This window comes from Apodemus sylvaticus, chromosome 1 (genome assembly GCF_947179515.1).
Source record: "Apodemus sylvaticus chromosome 1, mApoSyl1.1, whole genome shotgun sequence".
Lineage (NCBI taxonomy): Eukaryota > Metazoa > Chordata > Mammalia > Rodentia > Muridae > Apodemus > Apodemus sylvaticus.
The window spans coordinates 80,054,854-80,079,814 of NC_067472.1; the positions used below are offsets into that span (position 1 = coordinate 80,054,854).

The following is a 24,961-nucleotide window of genomic DNA, read 5'->3' on the forward strand; positions in this document are numbered from 1 at the left end:
CTGACCCATTGCTCTAGGGAGAAATTGGAAAAGGTTCTTGCCAGCTCTGGCCACAGCATTTCATCAGCTGGTCATCCAATCATCATGCTTGGATTTGTGTTTAAAGGCACCTTCCTGCCAGGCCTGCTGGTTATGCCTATAATCCCATCTCTGGGAACAGGAGGGTTGAAATGATTGTGCAGCCAGCCTGGGCTAAAAAAGTGAGGTTCTGCCACAAAACAAAAGTAAAAACACCTGGCTGGGGACAGCTCAGCTGGAACAGTGGTTGCCTTGCAACCGTAAGGACCTGAGTTTGGTCCCCAGACTCTGTAGCATAGGCCTTTAATCCCAATACTCAGGAGACAGAGGCATCTCTGTGCATTCCAAGCTAGCCAAGCTACATAGTGAGACCTGGTCTCAAAAGTCAAAACAACAAACCAACAAAGCCAGGCTGAGGGGAGAGAGACAAGCACATGCTGGTGCTCAATGCCCAGCCACTCCAGCCAATCACCGTGTTCCAGGCTAGTATGGGACTTTGTCTCAAAAACAAAGTGGATGGTGCCCATGGAACAAAATAGACTCCAATTTGTACACACACACACACACACACACACACACACAGACCTGGAGCCAGCTGAAACAACGAAAGTATCAAGCAAAGCACAAAGCTGCAAACCAAGACGCTTAGTGTCCCTAAGAAAGACAGTGAAGGCCAAACGCTCCTGGCTTTGTCTTTTCAAACAAGTGTGCTAGCCTTGTTCATCTCTGAGTGGCTTCGAGTACACAGGAATGCCGATAAACATGTTTCTGTGAGCTGCCAATCACAGACAGAACACGAGGTAAGTTCCAGCTGAGGAAGACATTACTCCTCACAGGTACTTTAGCACTCCATTCCACAGACAAGGAAAGTGAGACACAGATGGGTAAGGAACCTGCCCAAGGTCACCCAGCTGTTCTGTGGCAGGACTGAGATGCAGACTTTGGGCACTTTAACTCGAGTCATCACTGCGGACATGTCACTCCTGGAGCTTGTGAGGCAGGATGGCAACTGGCAAACTCAGACACTGCTGCCAGCTCCCAGCCCCTGCTCAGGAGGACTAGGAAGACATAGACAACGCTGCGTAACTGAGCTTCTCCCAGAAAGTACATTCCAGCACTCCTCCAGCACTAACCCTGGGCATGGGAAAGGTTAGTACTGAGACCAACGAATCCCGAATGCAAGCCAGCACCTGAGGCCAGGGAGTAGAGGTGAGGACACCGCTAAGGCCATCCCAGGAAAGACCCCAGGACACACTGTGGTCCCCTCACCAGGTGGGGGTGGGCAGCACTCAGTGAAATGTTCTCCTGCCAAGCATGAGGCCTGAACCACAAAATTCAGATCTAAAAACAGCTAGGTGGCACAAAACTGTCATCCCAGGGCCCTAATCTGACTGGCAAGGCAAGCCCCAGATCAACAGCCACGGGGCAGTGACACCTAGGTTGATCTCTGGCTTCCATATGTACACACACACATGTGCACACATACAGACAAACATACACAAACACTTACACCAAACAGTAAATGGAAGAGAGGGATAGCTTTGTATATATAGATGCCATGATAAAATTAGTTACATTGTACACTAACTTTAAAAATTAATCCAAATAGGCCAGGCAGTGGTGGTGTACTCTTTTATTCCCAGAACTTGGGAGGCAGAGACAGAGGCAGAGAGGCAGAGAGGCAGAGAGGCAGAAACAGGTACACCTCTATAAGTTCAAGGCCAGTCAAGGTTACATGGAGAAACCCTGTCTTGACAAAAAAGAAAAAAAGAAAGAAAGAGAGAGGGGGGGAGAAAGAAAGAAAGAAGAGAGAGAGAGAGAGAGAGAGAGAGAGAGAGAGAGAGAGAGAGAGAGAGAAGAAAGAAAGAAAGAAAGAAAGAAAGAAAGAAAGAAAGAAAGAAAGAAAGAAAGAAAGAAAGAAAGAAAGAAAGAGGTTAGGCAGTGGTAGCGCACGCCTTTAATCCCAGCACTTGGGAGGCAGAGGCAAGTGGATTTCTGAGTTTGAGGCCATCCTGATCTACAGAGTGAATTCCAGGACAGCCAGGGCTATACAGAGAAACCCTGTCTCTAATCAATCAATCAATCAATCAACCAACCAACCAAAACAGAGTACTTATATGCTAAGTGTAAAATTGAAAGAAAAAAAGCCTGGGTTTGTGGGCCTTGAATGGAAGGTGACAAACGTAACATGGCGTCAGTTGTGAAGAAGGCGGCGGCGCTATGGGCGCCTTCTTTGTTTACTCTTCAGCCGTCTCTGCAGCAGCTGACACATCCATCTTTTCAACAAAGATGGCAGGAACACTGACTACAGACTGCTTATCTCTTGCCAGCCTTGGAATGTGCCTGACTGTTGGACAACAACGTAGGAACACACAGAAGGAAAACACAAGTCACTAAGTCCTGATCTACAAACAGCCATGGGCCTACTCCTGGGAGCACGGAATGCTACAGCTCTATACACAGAGGTCTCAGAGGAGTCGGCAGGCTCAGGGTGGCCAGGAAACTGACCTGCCAGGTGAAGAACACGCCTTGACTTCCCTCCCAGGGACTGCACTGGGATCCAACATCACTGTTAAAACCCTGTCCCATGGCCCAGGATCTGGGGCTGGCACTGCATATGGGCCTCTACTTAAGCAGGATGATTTATGAGAATGTAGATGTTTGAAACTGATAAATTAGGAGATAATTATTCAGACTGTGAAAGAATGGGTAAAGAAACTCCCCTGCTGCAGCTGAGTGCAATGACATTCAGGTAGCACCACAGAAAGGCTTTCTTAAAATGGATGACTTTGTTGTGTAGAGCTGTCCAGGGTGTAGGGTCCCTGCTTGTCCAGAGCTGAGCGACCCACTGCTGCCCTGCCATCTACAGCCCTCCTGAGGAGGGCTCCTTTGGGCCTGGCTTAGAGTTATCCCCACCCAAACCACATGGAGTGAGAGGAGAGAGGTGGTGTTCCTAAAGGAACTCCCAGATGCTGTATTTGGAAGGTGAGGTGTCTATAGCCCAAGCCTCTTCCCAGATAAGCTCCCTGGTAGGAGAGGGTGAGCATGAAGCCACCTTGATTGTAGCAGAAGCAGAATCATTATGTCCTGTCAGGAATGCTTGGGAGGGCCAAGGAGGAGGCTCAAGAGATGAGGCAGCCTTGTTTGGTCCTAGCACCCGCTTAGTGATTCTGGCCATTCTCCTCACTGGAGATGTAATCACACTGGGCAGTTCTGAGTGAGACTGAGCAGTGTGACCAAGGCGGCAAGTGCCAAGGACCGACTGGGAGGATTGGGCTCCTGTCTAATCTGGCAGCAGAGGGGGCTGCAGTGGAGAGTAGAGGGGACATTTTCACCAGATCCAAGAGTCTGGTAATTGTGGTTTTTTTGTCTTTGAGAAAGGTCACTGAGGGAAACTCAAGGGCCATGTCTGTAGATCATGACCTGCTCTCCCAGGTGGAGATTCGAGCTAGAAAGGACAAGAGAGCCAGCTACTGGTCAGTGCGGGTCACAACTGAGAATGATTCTTACATGGGAAACCAGGGGAAACACTGGCCCCAGGTATGCCTGAAGTCAGAGTGTCATGGTGGTGATGGAACCTAGTGCCTTGCGCATGCTAAGTGAGCATATACCCCCAGTCCCCACGATTGAGTTCCTCACTCCATAAGCCAATTGTTTCCTAGTTAGTAAACCCTTTTAATCCTGGGGTTGTTTTTAGCTTTACAACCAAACTAGTTAGCTGCTAACTAGTAACTGTGGGGCTGGTGAGATGACTCAACTAGTAAAGGTGCTTGCTGCCAAGGTGAAGATCTAAGTTTAATTCCTCAAAGTCACTGGGTGTGAAAGGAGAAACTGGATCCCACCAGTTCTGATTTCCACATACACACAATGATGTACATGCCTCCCATAAATAATTTCTAAATGCCAAAACAAAATGAAAAGCACAGTCTGTGTCTTTTTCACACACTGGTTCCTTTCCTAGGTGATACTAGGCACATGGAAAGCACTCTCAGAAATAACACATGAATACAGGGCTCATGTCAACCATCATTCGAGGGGCAGATACTTCCTGGGCAGATCTGTGCTGGCCATGCCCCCTTCTCAGCTGCTCAACACACAGCGAAGCTTCCTGGTCCACTTCCTTCCTGAGGACCAATGCAGTCCTGAGCCTCCATCATGCCAGGCATGCAATTAGGCCTCCAAGTAATCCATGCCTTTGTCCCTCCAAACCCTTCTCAGTATAGTTGGGGCCACTGGCAGTCCTGGCAGTGTTCTCTCCTTTTGATCACTATGAAAATGTCAAAAAAAATGTAAATAAAGTATAATCCAGTTCTGCCACTTCCTGGGTGCCATTACTCCACCTGGCTGTCTGGGCGGCCTGAAGATAAGCTGACGAGCTATGGCACCTAGTGTGTGGCTAGCACTTTGTAAAAGGCACCTTGAGGCCGACCTGACCACCACTCAGGGCATCCCCTTCTTCACGAGTCCCTAGTAGGGTTCCTTTCCACTTTCTTATTTCCTGCATCCAGTGATACCCACTCCCACCCCATTTTACAGCAATTCAATTGAGATATATTTTTAATTGTCACAATGCTGCAATCTTGTCTGTGAAATTCCCATCTATGCTGTCAGCCGGCAGCTCTGGGATAGTACTTATTGATCCCCGATTAATGAGAAACAATCTGCTCATGAGGAGCTATGACACTCTTTCCCCAGATGAGTGCCCAGGATGATTAAACCATCACCCAGGTGTTCAGTGGCAGCATCCAGCCTGCCAGAGACTGAATAAAAACATCCAACCCTTGGCCATAAAAGCCAAGATAAACACCCATGGGGGTCTAATCCGCATGAGTTATCTGCTGTTCTCACTTGAGCTAGCTGCCTCTGGGAGGATGGGAAAGTTCTGCTAAGTGGTTGGGCATTGAAGGCACCACTCAGCACTTCTGACACTGCCAACTGACTGTGTGTATCTGGAAATGAGAGTGTGAGACTGTTGTCATCAACACAAATTATATATATATATATATATACATACATACATATAAATGACAAGGTCTTATGTAGCTCGGGCTGGCCTTGAACTCACTATTTAGCCAAGTAAAACTTTAAGCTTCAGATCATTCTACCTATACTTCTCAAGTGCTAAGAATACAAGCATATGCACCACACCCAGTTTTTATACAGTGCTAGAGACTGAACCCAAGGTTCCTTACATGCTAGACAAGGAGTCTATCAACTAAGCCACATCCTTAGCCTAGAGACATGAAATTCTATAATGGGTAGCGCTGTTACATAATAGCCCATAAGGTTATCCCATACATTCCTAAGACCATCACCAGGGCTCCCCAAACCAACAGGTGTCCAGACAGCCAGATAAGAACTAAATGGGATTTGAAGTGACACCTTTCAGGCCACTTACCTGCAAGACAGGTCTATTCCCATAACAGAAAGATTCTAATTCCTGCCTTTGCTGGGTCTTCCCATCCCAAGCAGATCTGTTTGGTGATTCTGAAGAATTCTGTTTGGCTTGTGGCTTGACTTGAATTCATTACCAATATTATAAAATATAAATCTAGATCACAATTTCTCTACCAGCATGAAGGCTCTCTGCTCCTTCTCTACCTGTGTCTACAAACACCCATGGCAGTACTGAGCAGTGTGGACAGGAAAGTTCCAGGTAACTCCCTGTCCCAGCTCCTTAACACTGAGTGACTCCTAGGCTCTGAGTTGGCACATCTAGCTCACAGGAAGGTTCAGGTCTGAATACAAACCACAATGAACTGGAAACAAACTTGCTTGGCCTTGAAAAAGAACAGAGGCCTTCAGATTACTCTTGGTTGTCATGACCTTGACCACTACACACTGTAGTGCTTTAAGCTTTTGCAAGAATCTGCACAGGAGTCAAATAGGCCTCACCCTAGCTTTAAATGTCACCAGAGCAACTTCAGTCACAAGGTAAACCAGCTTCACATTTCCGCAAACTTAGCTTTTCAGGGCAGGTTGATGCCTAAGAGATGCAGACCACCATATACAGGTGACATTCAAGGTTCTACAAGGGTCTGTCCCCACTTCTCTATCATGAGACAAGAGGTGGTGTCTGCACAACCAACAGTTTGCTGTGGGTCAATTAAAAGATACACCTAAAGCACTGGCTGGGGTGGGGTTGGGGGAGGTGTGGAGCTACAGTGCTGGTAATAACCTCAGCCTCTGCCCCATCCGACAGAGGGCTAATATCCAATATACACAAAGAACTCAAGAAGTTAGACTCCAGAGAACCAAATAACCCTATTAAAAATGGGGTACAGAGCCAAACAAAGAATTTTCACCTGAAGAACTTCGAATGGCTGAGAAGCACCTTAAGAAATGTTCAGCATCATTAGTCATTAGGGAAATGCAAATCAAAACAACCTTGAGATTTCATCTCACACCAGTCAGAATGGCTAAGATTAAAAAACTCAGGAGACAGCAGGTGTTAGGGAGGATGTAGAGAAAGAGGAACACTCCTCCACTGCTGGTGGGATTGCAAGATGGTACAACCACTCTGGAAATCAGTCTGGTAGTTCCTCAGAAAATTGGGCATGACATTTCCGGAGGACCCTGCTATACTACTCCTGGGCATATACCCAGAGGATTCCTCAGCATGCTCCACTATGTTCATAGCAGCCCTATTTATAATAGCCAGAAGCTGGAAAGAACCCATATGTCCCTCAATGGAGGAATGGATACAGAAAATATGGTATATTTATACAATGGAATACTACTTAGCCATTAAAAACAATGAATTCATGAAATTCTTAGGCAAATGGTTGGAACTGGGAAATATCATCCTAAGTGGGGTAACTCATTCACAAAAGAACACACAAGAAATGCAGTCACTGATAAGTGGATGTTAGCCCAGAAGCTCTGAATACCCAAGACACAATTCACATATCAAATGATGCCCAAGAAGGAAGGAGAGGGCCCTAGTTCTGGAAAGGCTTGATGCAGCATTATAGGAGATTACCAGGACAGAGAAAGGGGAGGGGGTGATTGGGAAATGGGTGGAGGGAAGAGGGCTTATGGGACTTATGGGGAGGGGGGAACCAGGAAAGGGGAAATCATTTGGAATGTAAACAAAGAATATAGGAAAAAAACAGAAAAAAAAAAAAAAAAAACAAATCAAAGGAAATTTGTATTTGGCTAATAACAGGGGCTGCCGTCAGGGAGCCTGCACTTACCGGTTTCTCTGCTGAAGCAATATTAAATACTCATCATGTTTCTCATCAAAGTCTGTCACCATGTCCTTACTGTAACCCTGAAAGGAAGAAACAGAGTGGGGTGAGAACGAAATGCAGGGCCACCTTCACTGAAGCAGGGCACTGCACACAGCCTGCAGGAGCCGGCTGAGCTGCTTGGCCAACCCTGACGAAGGCCCAGCTTCCCTTGGTCCATCACTCAGGCGACCCAGAGCTCCAGGGACTGTGTGAAGCCCAGTGGGCCTCAAGCTCACACAGCTTTACCAGTCTATGAAAGAAGGTTGGTTCCTGGCCTCCTTACTATCTCCCATGCCCTATGAAGTCCAGGGCTCTAATAAAAGTTGGCATCTTCAGAATAGCCAAAAACCAACCAACCAACCAACCAAAAAAACAAAATAAAACAAACCTTGGCATCTGAGATTTTTTTCTGAACACACACTACTCAGACATCTCAGTCATCACCACCAGATCACCCCAACCTGGCGGCTGAAAAGGGAACCTCAAGTTTTCACTCCAAGAGCCCCATGATCACACACACACACACACACACACACACAGCCACAGCCACAGAGCCTTGGCTTGGAAGTGCTATCACCATACACCTTGCCTAGCAACAGGGAGTCACAGTTTGGGGGAGAAAAAGGCAGGTCAGCCTTGGGACTTTGCTGGTACTCTGGGGAAGGAGCTGTTTGTCCCTTTGGGGCCCAGGTCTAGAAAGCCTTAGAATAACAGTGGCAAAGATAGCAGAGTCAAGAGATGGGGACAGACAGATTCCCAACACTCTCCTCAGTCCATGGACCCACCCTGACCTTGAACTTGCAGCAGTCCTCCTGCTTCAGACTGTGGAGTGCTTGGACTAAAGGCATGCACCATCAGGCTTGGGTGGATCCTCTGCACAGTTTTCAACTTAAGGTATTTCCAGTTGATAGCAGTTTGTTGGGATGTAACCCTGGGTAAGCAAAGGAGCACCTGTGCATTTGCTCCTTTCTCATGCTTCCTGCAGGCCTGGCCGGGGCACTCACTGCTCTGCTGTCCTCCCACCTCTTCCTTGGCATCCACGGCCCTCGGACTGCTTCCTGTACAGCTCTCTGCCTGGGCCTTCTCCAGCCATCCTTCCTCATCCAGCTTTAGCTATGAATGTTAAACATCTATTTGCTTCCCTCTCTATTTTCCCTTCTCCCTCCAGTTACCAGGCAATGGGGCCCTTGAGATGGGAAATACTGACAGCTACTCTCAGACAGTGCTAATGGCCTAATCCCCCTTTCTCCACCCGTGTCCTATAAACCCCATCTGCTGACCTCTCCTGTCAGGCACACTTTTCCTTCTACCCAGCAGGCCTTACTTGCAGCTTTCTGCTGGTGCGTACGCACGTCACCCTGGGACTGTGAGATTCTGTCTCAGGAGGAAGGGGAGGCCCCATGGGCATCCCTAACCAGTTCCCAGCTGATGCCTGTGAACTACATTTAAACAACCAAGACCCTACACTAGCTATGCCCTCTCCCATCAAGCCATATCTCCAGCCCCTCACACCTCTGAGTGTCTCTGGGCTTCATACTAGCTAACTCAGATGCCCAGCCAGTGAACACTGATAAGAGTGACATTATGAAATCAGAAGAAACTTTAAACACTGGTGGAACTCTCTGCCTTCCTGAGCTGCCTCAAGAGGTTCCTTGTGTCTCTGGGACTGAGTCTGGCACCTCCCTGCATGCAGGAAAGCATCAGAGAGACCTCAGCACTGGGAGAGATTCTTGTAGCATCCCAACTCTGGGGAGGAATTATTACACCCAGCCTTCTTTTTTGATGTTTGTAGCAGTTCTTGAGATGGTTATCATCACCCTACTTAAGAGACAAGGAAATTCATGCTGTGCCTATTCCCAAACACCATCAACTCCATAGCAATTTACATAACCATTTTGAAATATTAAAGTGACCACTGATACATTTGGTATTGAATGGAACATTTGGTGGCATTTTTAGAAGAAATACAGACTTCAAAGAGATAAAAGTGTGTGCCAGGATGCCCTCAGACCCTTTTCAGAGTGTATTTGCTCTCACCCACCAAGAGACAGATACCACAGGAGACATAGACCAAGGCCATCCAGACAGCTCACTTCTCCCAGCCCCTGCTTCTCAAATGCTAGTCACCTGGGGATTGTAATGACAGGAAGGCTCTGATTCAGGAGGGTTAGGAGGCCCTGTGTTCATTTCTAACCAGGCTGAGCCATGCTTGGATAAACAAGACCCTCCTCAAGCTCAGCTTTCCCCCAGCACTGGCCTGTGAGTTTGTCTCTGAGCCTGGGCCTTGGAGTCCAGGCCTGGCTCCAAACCACAATGCTGCCTCCAGACATGGAGGCTTTTTAGGTTCTGATGTGATCTGTGATCTTCCAATACTCTGACTGAGATTTGCTTCCCACAGCAATGGTGTTGAGGTGGGGGGAGGGGTGGGTGTGAAATGTGTAGTCAAGAGTTCCACCCTGTGAAGGGATTAGTACCATCAAACAATGGGCTAGTAATCGCAGGAGGGAATGAGTTCTTGTAGACTGGATCACTTTGGTGAGACTGGACTGTTAGAGAACCAGGTGGCCCCTCTGTCTGTTTCTGCTTCCACAAGCTAGCCTGCTCACCCTTCCACCTTCCGTAATGTGATGGTGCTCCTTGCCTGAAGCTGCTGTCATGCCCTGGACTTCCTAGCCTCTAGAACCTAGAACCACATAAGCTGCTCTTCTTTCTAAATTATCCAGTCTCAGGTACTCTGTTACAGAAACAAAAGGCAGACAGCTTAATGCATATTTCACACTGCTGGAGTTCCACTTCCTTATTTCAGAAGTGAAGAGATAAATACCTAAGCCAGCAACAATGGGATGAAAAGTCTAAAAAGGGTCAAGTTCCTCCTCTATTTGCCACCAACATTTGTTGGTGCTTTCTATGAGGGTGGCACCCTTACATACACACTAGGGGTTTAAATTTATTATTGTGTCTGTGTGCCTGGTTTATGTATATCGTATACACACACCACAGCACACACACCACAGCACATGAATGGAGCCAGAGAAAAACTATGTAGAGAGCTGATTCTCTCTATCCATTTTTATGTGGTTTAGGGGGTTGGGCTCAGGTCTCCAGGCTTGTACTGCAAGAGCTTTTTATCTCCTGAGCCATTTTGTCCCATAACCATGATTTAATGGAAGCCAGTCTGTAGATACACTGATGACCTGCCACACAGGGGCTGCATTGCACAGGTTCCATTCACAATATATACCATGTGAACCATGTGAATGGTAGGTAGCCTTTGCAATTGTGCCCACACGAGCACTGCACTGTAGCCATTCAATAGGCACACACCAATCAGATCCCTGCGGGGACTTCTGGAAACATCCCCAGAAGAGTGTATGACCTGCACTGGCCCAAAGGCACCTGGGGCCCAAACGGGAGACACATAATTATTATAAAATGTACAAGTGCAGCAGCACAGGGGACCAGAAATGCCTCAGAGATGGTGGCCAGGCTTCAGTCCTTAGAAGATTTTCAAAGCCCCACTCCTCTCACATAACCAACTGCTAATCTACGCCAGGCTCAAACAATGGCACACAGTAGGTGCCCTCTACCTACTGTGTACAGGGGGATAAGTTCCTACCTACCAGACCTACCAGGGGACGCCTGAAGCCAGGGTGGTACCAGACCTGAGTTACAGAACTTCAAGCACCCCATCTTCTAGCCTCATTGGCAGAGTTGCCGCTCTACCACTTTGGGTAGCTTTTATTTTTATTAATAAAAAACAGCACATGGCACCCTTCTCTTCTTCCTTCCCTCCCTCCCTCCTTCCCTCCCTCCCTCCTTCCTTCCCTACCTTCCTTTCTTTCTGTGGGGTGGGATCTTGCTTTATAGCCCAGATTGACCTGGAACTTGCTCTGGGACCCAGACTGGCCTTGATCCTCTTACCTCTGTCTCTGACAGCTGGCATTCCAGGCTATGCTCCTTTCTTTATTCAAGCCAGTTTCTGCTGTGTAAATATTAACCTGTACAGTTCTAGAGATCTAGAAGTATAGCAGAAGAGCTAATGGTTTCCCAGTCTTGCCATGTTGAAGGAAGGGCTCCAATAAACATTCAGAAGAGGATCCAGCTCTCTAATGAAGGTGGATTGGATTGGTTTGGATTGCTTTGCTTTTGGGTTTTGATGGTGCTAGTAACCCAACCTAGAGCCTTGCACATGGCTGGGCAAGTACACTAGTGCTAAGCTAGACCTTGACGCCTATGATCAAATGTTCTTAATGTTCATACGCCCACAATAAAGATGACTAAATGTACCTTAGAGTAAAACTCTTCTTCACAACCCAGCCAGGTCCAACGTTTCTGTGTCCCTGGAAATCCTGTCATGTCCTAGTATTGAGTGCTGCCTCCTCTGTGCATATTAGCTGAACGTCAAAACTCCAAGCCTGTTTCAACCACATTTGCTAACGTGATGTACTCTTTCCCTCAAAAATCCTCTATACCCAATATGCCTGTCTGTACTGCAAACAGAAGCAGACCAGCGAAGGCCTAAAGCAGCAGCAGAGACTGCCCCCTAGAGGTAGTATGAAACAAAACAACAAAAGGCAAATGGTTTTTCTTGCCCTGGGGTAGGTAGATACACAGACTCCCCAAGGCAACTAAAAAAGGGAGAGCCTGGGGCAGTGTTTGACTATTTCCAGCTACCATTCCCTCTTGGCTAGGCACCACAACTACCTGGTAACAGGATGTAGAGATTTCATATGTGGCTTCAGGGTTTATAGTCCTCATGCAGATCTGGAATCCAGGCTGCCCCCCCCCCCACTCTATGCCTCAGGATACTGTATTTTTATGGGAAAAAAATCGTCCCTGAAGCCATCTGAGGAATCCTTTTCAACCCACATCTGATAGAAAAAAATCACATTTATTTCTTTTTATTCTCAGAAAAATTCTCTTGTAAAATTATTCCATGGATTATAAATTACCTTCTAGTCTGGTGAAGACAGAGGATTTAAAAACCTTCAGTGAGTTTACTTTAAAAGGAAGCTTCTATCAGAGCTGTAAGTGGAAAATATAAGCACCCCATAAACAGCAGGCAACCACAGGTGTAAATACAGACTTGCTTAAACAGGAAGTGTGCTTGAGGACCCTCTAGGCAGAACTCCCTCATTCACACCACACACACACACACACACACACACACACACACACACACACACACACACACACACCATGCAGGGAAGGATAGCTCCCATTAACAAATCCATGCACCACCCTTCACTGTTCTTCAAGAAGCTACTTTGGTCTGTGTGCATCTAAGGTACTGGGATAGAGCAGCAGTTGGAGCTCACAGCTCAGTGGGAGAAGGCAGTGAGCAGATGCTGGCAGGTAGGGAGGGCTGTGTCTGCCAGTGGCTCAAGAGGGCTTTTGTGGAAGCTGGAGAGGTAGTTAAGACAGGATAGCGTCTTCCAGAGTACTCAAATTCAGCTCTCAGCACCCATATTAGGCAGTTCCCAACCACACCAGGGAATCCTATGCCCTCTTCTGGTCTCGAAGGACATTACACTTGTGTGGATAACCCCTCATACAGACATACTGTAAAATAAAAATGTTAAAATATTTCTTGAAAATGAAGACAGACCTCTTTAGAGAGATGACCTATAAGGCACAGAGTTGACCTTGAAGGTATATGGACCAGGTTGTGGGAGGCAGCAGCAGGTGGCCAGATCAGACCAAGCAGTCACAGGCTTCCAGGCAGCTCACAAGGAAGCCCATGGTTTTATGCTGAGGTGGCTAAGAAGCTGTTGGAGGGTTTGACAGACTTGACATCCTGGCAGCCAGTCCTGAGTTGATAAGGACCTGCAGTTGAGGTCAAAGCTCCAAAGCAGTGCTTGGAGGGAGGGGACTCAGGCTTGCACTGTCACAGCCTTTGACTGCCAAGGAAGAAATACGTTTGCATCTCTGCCCTACATTATTGGGAGAATGTCTGAGGGAAGCTTTTACAGTTCACCTGCTACAGCTTTGTAGTCCTGCTGGAATGGTTCCTGAACCTGATGGGGGAAAAAAGATGACCAAGGTGGCAATGTCCCTCTCTACCCTCCAATCTTAGTCTCCACCTGCCTGATGTATACCCCAACCAACCCTTTCCCAGGTAAGGGACTCTCTCAGAAGACAATTCTGATCACTCCTAGCCCAGCAGACATGGATGCTTGAGCTGGTGTCACCCTGGAGCCACCACCAGGCCTCAGAATCAGGGAGAAATGGCGGGGATCCTATTACCCCTACCACTGTTCCCTGTGCTTTTCCTATAGCCGGCATCAGACTACAGGATGAAGCAGTATGCTGTTGGCACTCTCCATGGGCCTCATTTCCATCTTCCCACTACATCCCGTGAACCATATATTTTCTGGCTATTTTTCCAGGGAAGCCTAGTCTCCAGACTGCTACCTTTGCTGCCTCCCCTACCTTGAATCCCTTCTGTAGGGAGTGTGAGTTTGCTTGACCAAGCAGTTCTTCTAGGCTGCTCCCTATAATCCCAGTCCTATGCCCTACGCCATCCCCTCCGTCCAGTCTGGTGAGTCTCACTGTAAATATCTGTTCATTTGCCTGTGGTCTCACCTAATAGATGCTCCATCCCAAAGGCAGAGGCAGTACTTACAGGCTCAGCACTCTGTCTCTCAGGGCTGCTGGTTCCTAGCACATACAATGAGTTGACAGTATTTGTAGAAAGGAAGGAAGGAGAAGGAAAAGGAGGAAAAGAAGAAAGATTAAAATCCTCATCTTCAGAACTAAGAGGTGGAAAAAGAACAATATGTCTCATGCCATATAGAAGACAACAGAAAAGAGGTGTCTGGGCCATGCAGTAGTAAGCAGGGTGCAGAGCATGGCATCGCCTATGGTGGCTGGCTGGGCTTCCCAGGACACTGAGTCCAAAAGGAGCTCACAGGTGAGGACAGTGGGTTGGAGGGCCATATTGGAAGAAGTGCGTGTGAAGGCATAATTTGAAGAGATCCCAGAGTCCATCTTGGAGCATGGAATATGGTCAGAACATGCTGTTTGACCACAGACACAGTGGGAGGCCTGGCTCTCTGACAAGGAGGCATGTCTGTGGACACCCAATGTCAGGTGCCAAGCTCTCTCTCACATTTAGGGGAAATCACCAGTATCTAGGGACCCAAACTGAATTTCTGCTCAAATGTTCCCTAGTACATTGGCACCTAAGTCCCAGCTACTTAGTGAACATTGAGTATAAATTTATACTCAATGTTCACTAGTATGATGCCTAAATTTGGATACTCTGGAGCCTGAGTTTTACTCCAACTTGGTCAATGTAGCAAGATCTTATCTCAAAATACCAAGAAGGGCTAGACAAGTAATTCAGCTTGCCAGTTGGGAGGTCCTGGGTTTGAGCCCCAGAAGCACAAAAAAAAAATATTCCAAAAAAGTCTGACAGCACCAGCTTTCATAATACCTATCAAAGAAGATAGATGTGGCAGGTCATTCCTTCCCCTCTTTGCAACCTTCCTGCAAAGTTGCTAGGTACTTCCTGTCCCTTGCCAGGATATGTGCCTTCCTTTATGGAGCTGGTTGTCTGTTGAGGAAGATGGATTTTTAAACATGCTACTCCCCACGTTCACACACCATTGCATGCATCAATGCATGCTGATACCACAAGTGACTTGGAAAGGAGATGTGACTATTCTGGGGATCTGAGCAGCTTCCTGCAGGTGTGAGCTGTATCTGAGCAGGCTAGTCAGTATGTGCAGAGGGGAGGGTCTTAAAACTGCAGATGCTCAGACCAAGACCACAGCTGAGCAAGAACAGCAAGAATAGAAGAAACAGGGCGTCCAAGGGCCTGCAACCATGAAGGCAAAGATGCAGAGCATGTCACAGAACTGAGAATGGCAGACCACAAGAACTATGTGGATACAGCAAGGACCCTTAAAACCATCCTCACAGGAAGGAAGCCATGAGGTGTTTGCTTGAGTAGAGGATAGGAATGTCAGGAAGCATTGAGGTGTTGGGTTCAAGTAGAGGCTATGCTGTGCTCAGACAGGTGGTAGAGGACTGGAGGAGGTGGAAGGAATTTTTCTGACCAAGGCCTAGGAACACGAGTGGGAGGGAATATTATCAAATTTGGGATCCTAGGATAATTCCTGATTCCTCCTTGACCTTGGGCTCCTATGGCAGATCTGAGACTTACTATACCAAAGGTCACCCTCCAGAGAATTTTATGGATAATCCTGATTTAGCCAGGATTTTCCACAATGACCCAGATTCAAAATGTCCACTCCCAAGTCCCCAAAACGGAATTAATTCTTTAGGCCATGGTCTCCGCTATTTAACCTGATATATGGTTGTCATGGAGGTGTATATCACAAAGTGTGGGTTCCTGGATTTGCTAGCTGAGGGGTCAGGTGGGGGAAATCAGGACTCTGTGCTATGTGCCTGGTTAAGGACAGCAGCAAATTAACAAGAAGCTGGACATGCACACAGAGGAGGGATGGCTGGTGGGTTTGTTGCTTTTATTAATCACATGTATGTGTCCCTGTGTGAGCATGCATATGTGAATGCAGGTACCGAAGAGGTCAGAGGCATTCCATCCCCTAAAGCTGGTGTCACAGGGTGAAGGAGGGAATTGGGTGAGATTCCAAAAATGGCAGTCATCTCCAAAGGTAAATCTTAAAAGCACGAGAATCACTCTCCACCTTAGGATTGTTTTGTCTTGAAACAGGGTATCACGATGTAGCCTTAGCTGGCCTGGAGCTCTCTGTGAAGACCAGAGTGGACTTGAACTCAGAGATCCATTTGCCTCTGCCTCACAAGCGGTGGGTGTTAGAGGCATGCGCTGCCTTCTGCAGCACTCACTCAACCTCCATGTTCTGAAAGAGGGTTTCTCACTGAAATGGAAGTCCCCATTTCAGCTAGACTGACTGGTAAGCAGGTCCTGGGATCCTCTCATCTCTGCACTCGGCACTTTGGCACTGGGGTTATACAAAAGCATAACCACCACTCCTGACTTTTATGTGGGTGCTGGAGAGTCAAACTGTTCCTCACATTTGCACTTTTTCTACCAAGTCATCTTCACAGCCTTACATTTTTTTAAGGCGCCAACTTTCCTTTTCATGCAGGAAGTGGCTGGGCAGACTATCTCAGGGAAAGCAGCTGGGGTAGGATTGGGTCTGCCTCCCAGAGAAAGACTGCCATCACACTTTCAGAGCAGGCAGCTTGGCTAGTGACAATCACAGCCAAGTGATTGAAATCCTTGAAAGTGTTGTTGTTACAGTAGCAAACATAGAATGGTATCAGGTTGGCAGCAGAAGGCAGGATGTGGAACATCAGCAGGGCAGAAGGGACCCAGCGACAGGGTAGTTGGCCTGTTCTAATCAAAATAGCGCTTCTACAATGCTGCTCCTGGCATGCTATCAAAGGGGTACCTTCAAGCTGTAGAGGCAGTCTAGGAAAGTCAGAAGCAGGCAGGAAAGAAGTCAGGCTTGCAGACTGACTGCTCTGTTTCTAAAATGAAAGGAAGGAGCCGGGCGGTGGTGGCACATGCCTTTAATCCCAGCACTTTGGGAGGCAGAGGCAGGTGGATTTCTGAGTTTGAGGCCAGCCTGGTCTACAGAGTGAGTTCCAGGACAGCCAGGGCTATACAGAGAAACCCTGTCTTGAAAAAAAACAAAATCCAAAAAACAAAAAAACCAAAAATAACAAACAAAAAAAAAAAAAAACAAAAAAAGGAAGGACTCAAGAGTCTGTCTGGCTCCAGGAGTGTTTATCCAACCAAGGAACATGCTCTTACCGGTGAGAGTAACCCACCACCTTCATGGCCGCTGGGCTCTAGGAACAAGGCTCTTTCCTAAGAGCCTGCTTTAACCATTTCTGAGTGAGTCCACTGCTGTACCCCTGCCAGCTCACATTGGCACTCTGGGAACAAAGAAGTAAAATTCACTGAAAAAGGAAAGACAGAACACTATATTGCATGATCACCTGGGACTGGGCCTTTCTATTCCCTAAAACCTAGCTGAAAGGGACTCATAGCGCCCTAAGAAAAGGTGCAGAAAGCTAGTTGAAAACATCCCAGTGACCTCTAGTGGGGACAGCTAAAACCTCTGCAATATATCTGCCCCCACTAGTTCTCTTTGCTTGTTTGACTGATTATTGATTTTTGAGACACAGTTTCATTCTGTGGCCCAGGAGGGCCTAGAACTCACTATGCAGCTGAGGCTAGCCTTGAACTTCTGCTTCAACTTCTCAAGTGTTGGAGTTATAGGTATGAGTCGCCGTACCCAACTTTATTTTGCTTTAGATGAAGGTTATCTTTTTTTTTTAAATTGGCATATATTTGAACATTTACAACAGGTTAAAAAAACATGAGGCAAAAGCTACCCAGGATAAATCTGAAACATTGAGTTCAGGCAGTGAAGGCAAATCACAATTTCTAAGCCACATTGTACAACAGTGCTAGGTATGACACTGATATGCTAAACTAAGCAAAATGCTACACGTATTCTGTGGACCACTCAGTCATGCACACACACGGAGAAAGGTCTAGAAGAACACATGCCAGGTTTCAGTGGCAACGGTTACTCCAAGAGGGTTTAGGGAAAAATGAAAAAATAATTAGCAATTCATCCTGGTTAACAGTACTTTTTTATCTGTAAGCAAACTAGTTTCATGTGATATTTAAATAACAAGTCAAATTACCATCTCTCTTCCAAAACAAACAAACACACAAACGAATAATAAATAAATAGGATCAGTGGCTCTTCTGCTCTAGACAACCTTCAGTTGTTCAGCAATCACTGCTGTTCCCTCTACAACAGAATGATAAGAGATGCCATTCACTGCTGTGGGCCACCTTCCTAACATTCATTCCCCAGAAACCTCTCGAACCTTTATCTGACTGACCAGACCTTCCTTTCATTCCATTCTTTCTCATATACCTTATCCAACATCACAGCTACCAGCCCCTTCCCAGTACCACTGCTGCCCCCAACAGCCACCAGCTTCTCTCCTGGGACTCCACAGTGGCTAGCCTTGGTCCCTGCTCTAGCCCATGCTGCTCCCTCTGCAGATCTTTTGTTTCCCAGAGACCCCTGTGGCTTATCACCTCCTTCCTCTAAGCTCATTCCTCAACAGGGACTTCCTCAAGACCTGACCTAACAACTTCCACACTCCATGCTGTCTCAACCTCAGCCCAACTGTTTTTCTGATATCCTTCATATTTCGTTTATTACTCAGAGTCTGTCTCCAACCATGATGGCATATATTAAAGGTGAAGGAATAAACGGAAGAACCATCACAGAGTCTTCCCCATCAAGCCATCAAGCCTCTGTGCTGCGCTCTCTTTTCACCGGGGACTGCTTGTGAGCCCTGTGCTCTTGCTTGTAGTTGAGGCTGAGTCTGTTCTTCTCATCCCCCTTTCCGCCCACTAATGCTGCTTTGGTGCCACTTCTTCCTGAAGGCCCTGTCCTGCAGGCTGAAGACTTTCTTCCCCAACCCTGAGCTTTTCTCCACCATTGCATGGCTAGGAGAGCTCAGGGCTCTGTGCTGGGTAAAAAATTTGCCAAGGGTTTTGTGTTCACTAGATCATCCAACTATAGAGCAGCCATTGCTAGTCTTCCTGTTTTCTAGCTGCAGAAGGTGAAACACTGAGCCAGCCAAGGGAGGGAGGAAGGGGTTGAGCTGGAACCTCTCCTTGCTGACTTCATGGTCTCCATGAAACTAGAAGTTCTGAGGTTTCGGCAAGGACAAGGTGCCAAGCAAGCTCCAGAGAAGAATCGACCATGGCTCCCAGTGAGCACAAATGCCAGCCAGGGGCTGACAGACAGACCTCAGACCCTGACCAGTCCTCCCTGACACCACATCTAGCCTGAGGACCTTTCATTTGTCAAATAAAAACAAGCAGCTGGACTGTGGACTCAACCCTGTTTTGTTTGTCACAAGGTCACAGCCTAAGATTCCTGGAAGCTGGTCAAGACCTGTGACCATGCTGCTAGCTGCGGGTGGCCCAGGAGCAGACACATGGCCAATAATCCTGGGAAGTTTGTATTAGAAGTCTAGGAGGAATCTCATATTCTCTCTCCCTCCTACTCTTCCCTCACTCATCAATATGTAGCCCAGATTTTCCTGCCTGTGCCTCCTGGGTATTCTGGGATTGGAGACCTGACTACTCTCCTGAGAGGGGGTAAACAAATTTAGAAGTCATTGGATTTTCTGCCAGATGACCGAAGAAAGCAGGAAGGTTAAATTAGTCACGGTAGTGCTTTCCTATAATCCCAGCACTTGGAATGATGAGGCAGGAGGATTAGATGAGTTTAGGCATGTCTGGGCTATAGAGTAAATGCTATCAGACCAGTAAGGTCTACTTGGCAAGGCCTCTTCTGAAGAGAAAAAGAAAAGAAAAAGTGAGAAATAAAGAAAGCAAGCCAGAAAGCTGGCCTGTACTAAGCATGAAGGGTACTGCAGTAGGAGCGAGCTATCAAAATAGAAGCTGCAGGAAGAGGACGTCCTGAAAGCAGGCAGACCATCTGCCCACGACCCTCCCTGCTCTTGGCTTGGGAGAAGCAGCCCTTCTTCAAAGCCTTGCACTGTGGTACACAGCTCCCTTCTGCTGCCTCCAGAGAGTTGTTGTTGTTGTTGTTGTTGTTTTAATTCAAGACCTGAGTAATGTAATACTTTGCAGAGGTACTGTAAGAAATAATAGCATTATACAGAAAACACTTACCTCAGTGCCTAGCCATGGTAAATAATACATACCATGTGGCTGCTGATATTATCATAATCAAGCCACAAGGACAGACTATTACAGGAACTGAAAGATTAATCATCTTACCCTGCCATCTAAATTACTCTTCCTGGGAAAGGTGGCATGCCATGGGATTTTGTCCTTGGTCCCATCTCAGGCCATAATTTTATCAATGGCTGTTAGAGGCTGTTTATAAAATCTGAGGATGACATCTAGATGGGAGACAAACTAAAAAACGGATGACAGAATCTACGTTCAGGACAATTTTGACAGGTTAGAGATGGCCCGAGGAAGGTTTGATAGACTGCATTGGGAAGGAAAAGGTCCCAGATAAGGGGAGGCAGTGGGAGGGGAAACACGGCTGAAGGAGAGTTCACGGGAATGAAGATGGAGCGCAAAGTCAATGGTATGCAGCTGGGGAGATGGCTTTATGTTGTGCAAGCATAAAGACCTGAGTTCCAATCTCCAGCACAAAGGTAAAAGCGTGGCTGTATGCAGGGCTGGAACCCCAGTGCTGGACTAGGCAGTCCCTACAGCTCACTGGTTAGATAGCCTAGCCTAATGAGGAGTTGCAGGTTCAGTGAGAGACCTCGTCTCAAAAAATAAGATGGTGAGCAACTGAGGAAGATCCTTGACATTGACCTCTGGACTCTACACATACCTGTACACACGTGTATACAAAAAGCCAGGAAAGTGCTGTAACTCCAAAAACTATTGGCACAACCCAAGCAATAAGTGTACTAGGAATGCTGGCTCCAAACTAGGTGTGGTGGTGGTGCATACCTATAACCCCAGCACTTGGGAGGCAAGGTGACCCCCCTGTCAACAAAAGAAGGGAGGAGAAAGGAAACCAGAGGGGTGTTTGCTAAGAACAAGAGAGGAAGGGTACTAATATGTTTTTAGCACCTCCTGTGCACCAAACCCCAAGTTGAGCACTTGGCACCCACTATTTCAGTGGATACTTTCATTAGTTTATAAAGTGGTTGTTATCTTTGCCCTCCTTTGACATGTGAGGAGCTTTGACATGTGAAGAGACTTTGCCAAGTAGGATGGAGCAAAAAAACATCTAAACCAGTCATCACTAGAGAACATCCTGTCCCTACAGGCTACTCTGACTCCAAAGCTGGACTTTTTCATGGTTTCTGAGGCAGAGGAAGGTGGATAGGGAGGTAGCTATCGTCACTGTGAGAACTGATCAGGCTGGATCGGCCCAGGCAGAGGAGAGCATCTCTGCACGGCATCCTACTCACGTCCAAGCCAGCAACACCACTTAACCCTGTGACGGTCTGGGCAGATGAGGGTGCCGATGGCAGATTTCAAATGTTAAGAAATCCTGAGAACTGGATGGCAGACAGAACTGGGTTAGCAAAAAGAAACCCAGAAACAGAAGCTAGGAAGGAGCTAGGCACGGGGGAAGGTGTTATGTGCTGCTCCCAACCCAGAAGCAGCACAGTCTTCAGGGAGAACAAGGCCCCAAGCTGGAGTCGGAAGCTAGATGGAAACACACGAAGCAGCAGAAGGCGGTCCTTCCCCCTGTCATGGTGGATTTCTGGAACAGAAAGGTGACATATCTGGAGGAAGAGTGAGCAGGGCTGGGCTCAGACTAAAGGATCAATGTCACACTACGACAGCAAATTTGGTCCGATGCCCACAATAACTGGTGGTAAATTACATTTGAAGACAAAACAACAACAAAATCAGGATCCAGAGAGAAGATAGGCAATCGAGGTGCATATTCACAATCATCCCACATCCAGGAAAATCAACAACAGGAACAAGAGGTCCCAATTTGATAATCATGAAAAATAATCAAAGACATATATAGTAAAGGAAGCAGAACCCTTATAACCTACATAAGCCATATCTCATAGCTCATAACTGTTCTGTTTATTTTTCTGAAGGATCGAATAGAGACTCTTCCTCAAAAAAAGTCAAAACCAAACAAAGCATACCAATACGAAACCACACCATACCATACCAAACAAACAAACAAAGAAAAACAAAAACCCAATAACTATATTTATTATGATCAGAAGGGTAAAGGGAGATACTGCATCTATCAACAACAAGAGCCTATAAAGGAAAGAGTTCATTTGAAATCCAACAGAGAAAGATTTAGCCACTGAAACAGAGGAGATCAAAAACTGAGGAAAGACTGAAGATATAGTTAGAGCAAAAAATAGTGTTCTAGAAGATTGCATGGAGGCATCTACACACAACACAGAATGAGGTCCAGCAAAAGTACAGTGTTGACTATTGGCAAGATTTCAGTTAGATGAGCTTAAAAAAATTTTTTTTAGAAGTAAAAATTAAGTTTTTCTCATAAGACTATTGGTAGTTTTATAATAACCAAACACATCTTATTGTTTAGGCCAAGGGTCTGTAAATTCTAATGAGATCAAAACTGGCCAGCCACATACATTTATAAATAAAGTGGTAATGGAACAGAAGAACACTCATTAAGGTTGCTTTTCTATTTAATGACAGAATTGAGTAACTCTGAAGGGTGCAGTGGCACATGTCTTTAATCTCAGCACTTGGCAGGTAGATCTCTGTAAATTTAGGCTAGCCTGGTTTACATAGTGAGTTCAAAGACAAGGAAACCGATGAAGCTAATGAAGATGACAACAATGAAGAGTACCTCAGATGGACTACACATACACATAAATACTGAAGTGATTATTTATTATCTGGTTCTTTTTAAAAAATAGAAGTTGCTAATGCCTAGCTTATGGCACTCTAAATTGGATTTTCTGTTGTTTGTGGCCAAATGCACTTTTGACTGAATAATAAAGAAGTGCTTAATCAGACAGTTCTAAAAAGACAGGTATCTGAGGCAGGTGTGTTGGCATGCACCTATGATCCCACTTGGAAGCAAGCACTTGGAAGGCTAAGGTAGGTTTGCGGTATATAGTGAGTGAAATTCTACCTCAAAAAACAGAGAGAGAGAGAGAGAGAGAGAGAGAGAGAGAGAGAGAGAGAGAGAGAGAGAGAGAATCCAATGGATCAATTGCTAATAGTGGGAAAGAGAATGAAATGGGGAATATAAGGTATGTGGTAGGTGTGTGTGTGTGTGTGTGTGTGTGTGTGTGTGTATACAGCCAGAGGAGGATGCCAAGTGTCTTAAATCCCTTTCTTTCTCTTTCTTTCTTTCTTTCTTTCTTTCTTTCTTTCTTTCTTTCTTTCTTTCTTTCTTTCTTTCTTTCTTTCCTTCCTTCCTTCCTCCCTCCCTCCCTCCCTCCCTCCCTCCCTCCCTCCCTCCCTCCCTCCCTCCTTCCTTCCTTCCTTCCTTCCTTCCTTTCTTTCTTTCTCTTTGTTTTCTTTGTTTCGAGTCAGGGTTTTTCTGTATTGCCCAGGCTGTTCTGGAACTCACTCTAGACCAGGCTGGCCTTGGATCAGAAATCCACCTGCCTCGACTTCCTAAGTGCTGGGATTAAAGGTGTGCATCACCACTGCCCAGCTTAAATCCCTTTCTTATTCCCTTGAGGCAGAATCTCTCGCTGAAGTGGAAGTCAGCAGTTCAGCAAGTCTAGCTATCCAGACATCCCTCAGGATCTGCTTGTCTCTCCCCAAAATGCTTGGGTTCTAAGGGCAAGACATTTTACTTGGGTACTGGAGATTCAAACTCAGGTCCTCATATTTGTTCAGCAAGCACTCTACCCGGGGTGATACCTTCTCAGCCCCATGAGGTATATATAACATACAAAGAAAACCTTTTTGGTGATAACACTTCATTCTAATTATTTTGCAATTTAAATTTTCTAAGAAAAACTGATGGTCTATTTCACAATGAAAAAAAATGAACTTCTGGTACATAAAGCAAACAAACATAACAGATACATTTAAAAGAAAACCCAGTCACAAAAATTACATATGCTGTCATCTTATTGAAGTTCAAAAAAAGACAAAACTGTGTTGCTCTGATTCTAGGTCATGGTTACTTTGGAGAGGTGTTAGCTAAGAAGGCTCATGAAGTCTCCTGAGACTCTTTCTATTTGACATAAGCAGTGTGAACATGGGTGCATTCACATATAAGTTTATAAAAAAGTATGCACTTAAGACTGTCCACTTTCCAGGACAGCCAGGGCTACACAGAGAAACCCTGTCTCAGAAAAACCAAAAAGACTGTCCACTTCATTATACACAAGTTATATTTTAATCAGTTAAACAGTTAAGGTGGAGCTGGAGGAATGCTCAGCAGTTCAGAGCACTTACTGCTCTTGCAGAGGACCTGGGTTCAGTTCCCAGCACCCACATGGCTATTCGCAACCATCTTTAACTCCAGTTCCAAGGAATCCTATGTCCTTTTCTGGCCTCCAAGGGCACCAGGCATACACATGGTGCATATACATGCAGACAAAACATCTAAATATATAACAACATGAAATATAAAAATATTTTTAAAGTTATATATATATAATGGAAGGAAGACATTTTTCAATTGTCCCTAATTAAGTGATAATTCAAAAATGCTTAAGTATTTGTTACTTTGTAGGGAAAATGCTTAAAGAAAATACAAAAACAAGTAAGACCTAGGGCTCACAAGGTGGTTCAGTGGACAGAGATGCTTGCTACCATGCCTAAGGACCTGGGTCGGCCCTCCTGGACTCACGTGTAGAAGGAGAAAACCTACTCCTGCATGTTGTGCTTGGTCCTCCACATGTGCCCCATGGCACAAACATGCATGAACACACACAATAAAGGAAGATAATTAAAAATGTTTTTTCAAGAAAGATTGATTAGGTCGTTGTCTTAGCTAGGGTTTTACTGCTGTGAACAGACACCATGACTAAGGCACCTCTTATAAAGTACAATATTTAATTGGGGCTGGCTTACAGGTTCAGAGGTTCAGTTCATTATCATCAAGGCAGGAGCATGGCAGCATCTGGGCAGGCATGGTGCAGGAGGAGCTAAGAGTTCTGCATCTTCATCTGGAGGCTGCTAGTAGGAGACTGACTTCCAGGCACCTAGGGTGAGGGTCTTAAATCCACAC

At 46.2% G+C, this 24,961-nt stretch overlaps 1 protein-coding gene across 4 annotated transcripts in view; it reads right to left on the reverse strand.

The window, feature by feature from the left end:
* The window catches only part of Katnip (katanin interacting protein), a 182,082-nt gene that overhangs the window by 125,871 nt on the left and 31,250 nt on the right, over positions 1-24,961 (reverse strand). For 3 of the 4 annotated variants that reach the window (XM_052199602.1, XM_052199577.1, XM_052199586.1), the window contains exon 3: positions 7,215-7,291. In XM_052199602.1, coding sequence (XP_052055562.1) covers positions 7,215-7,291 — 77 coding nt within the window. Of the gene's footprint in view, positions 1-7,214; positions 7,292-17,019; positions 17,087-24,961 lie in introns of those variants that run through there. The other variant, XM_052199594.1, reaches the window with a different exon arrangement.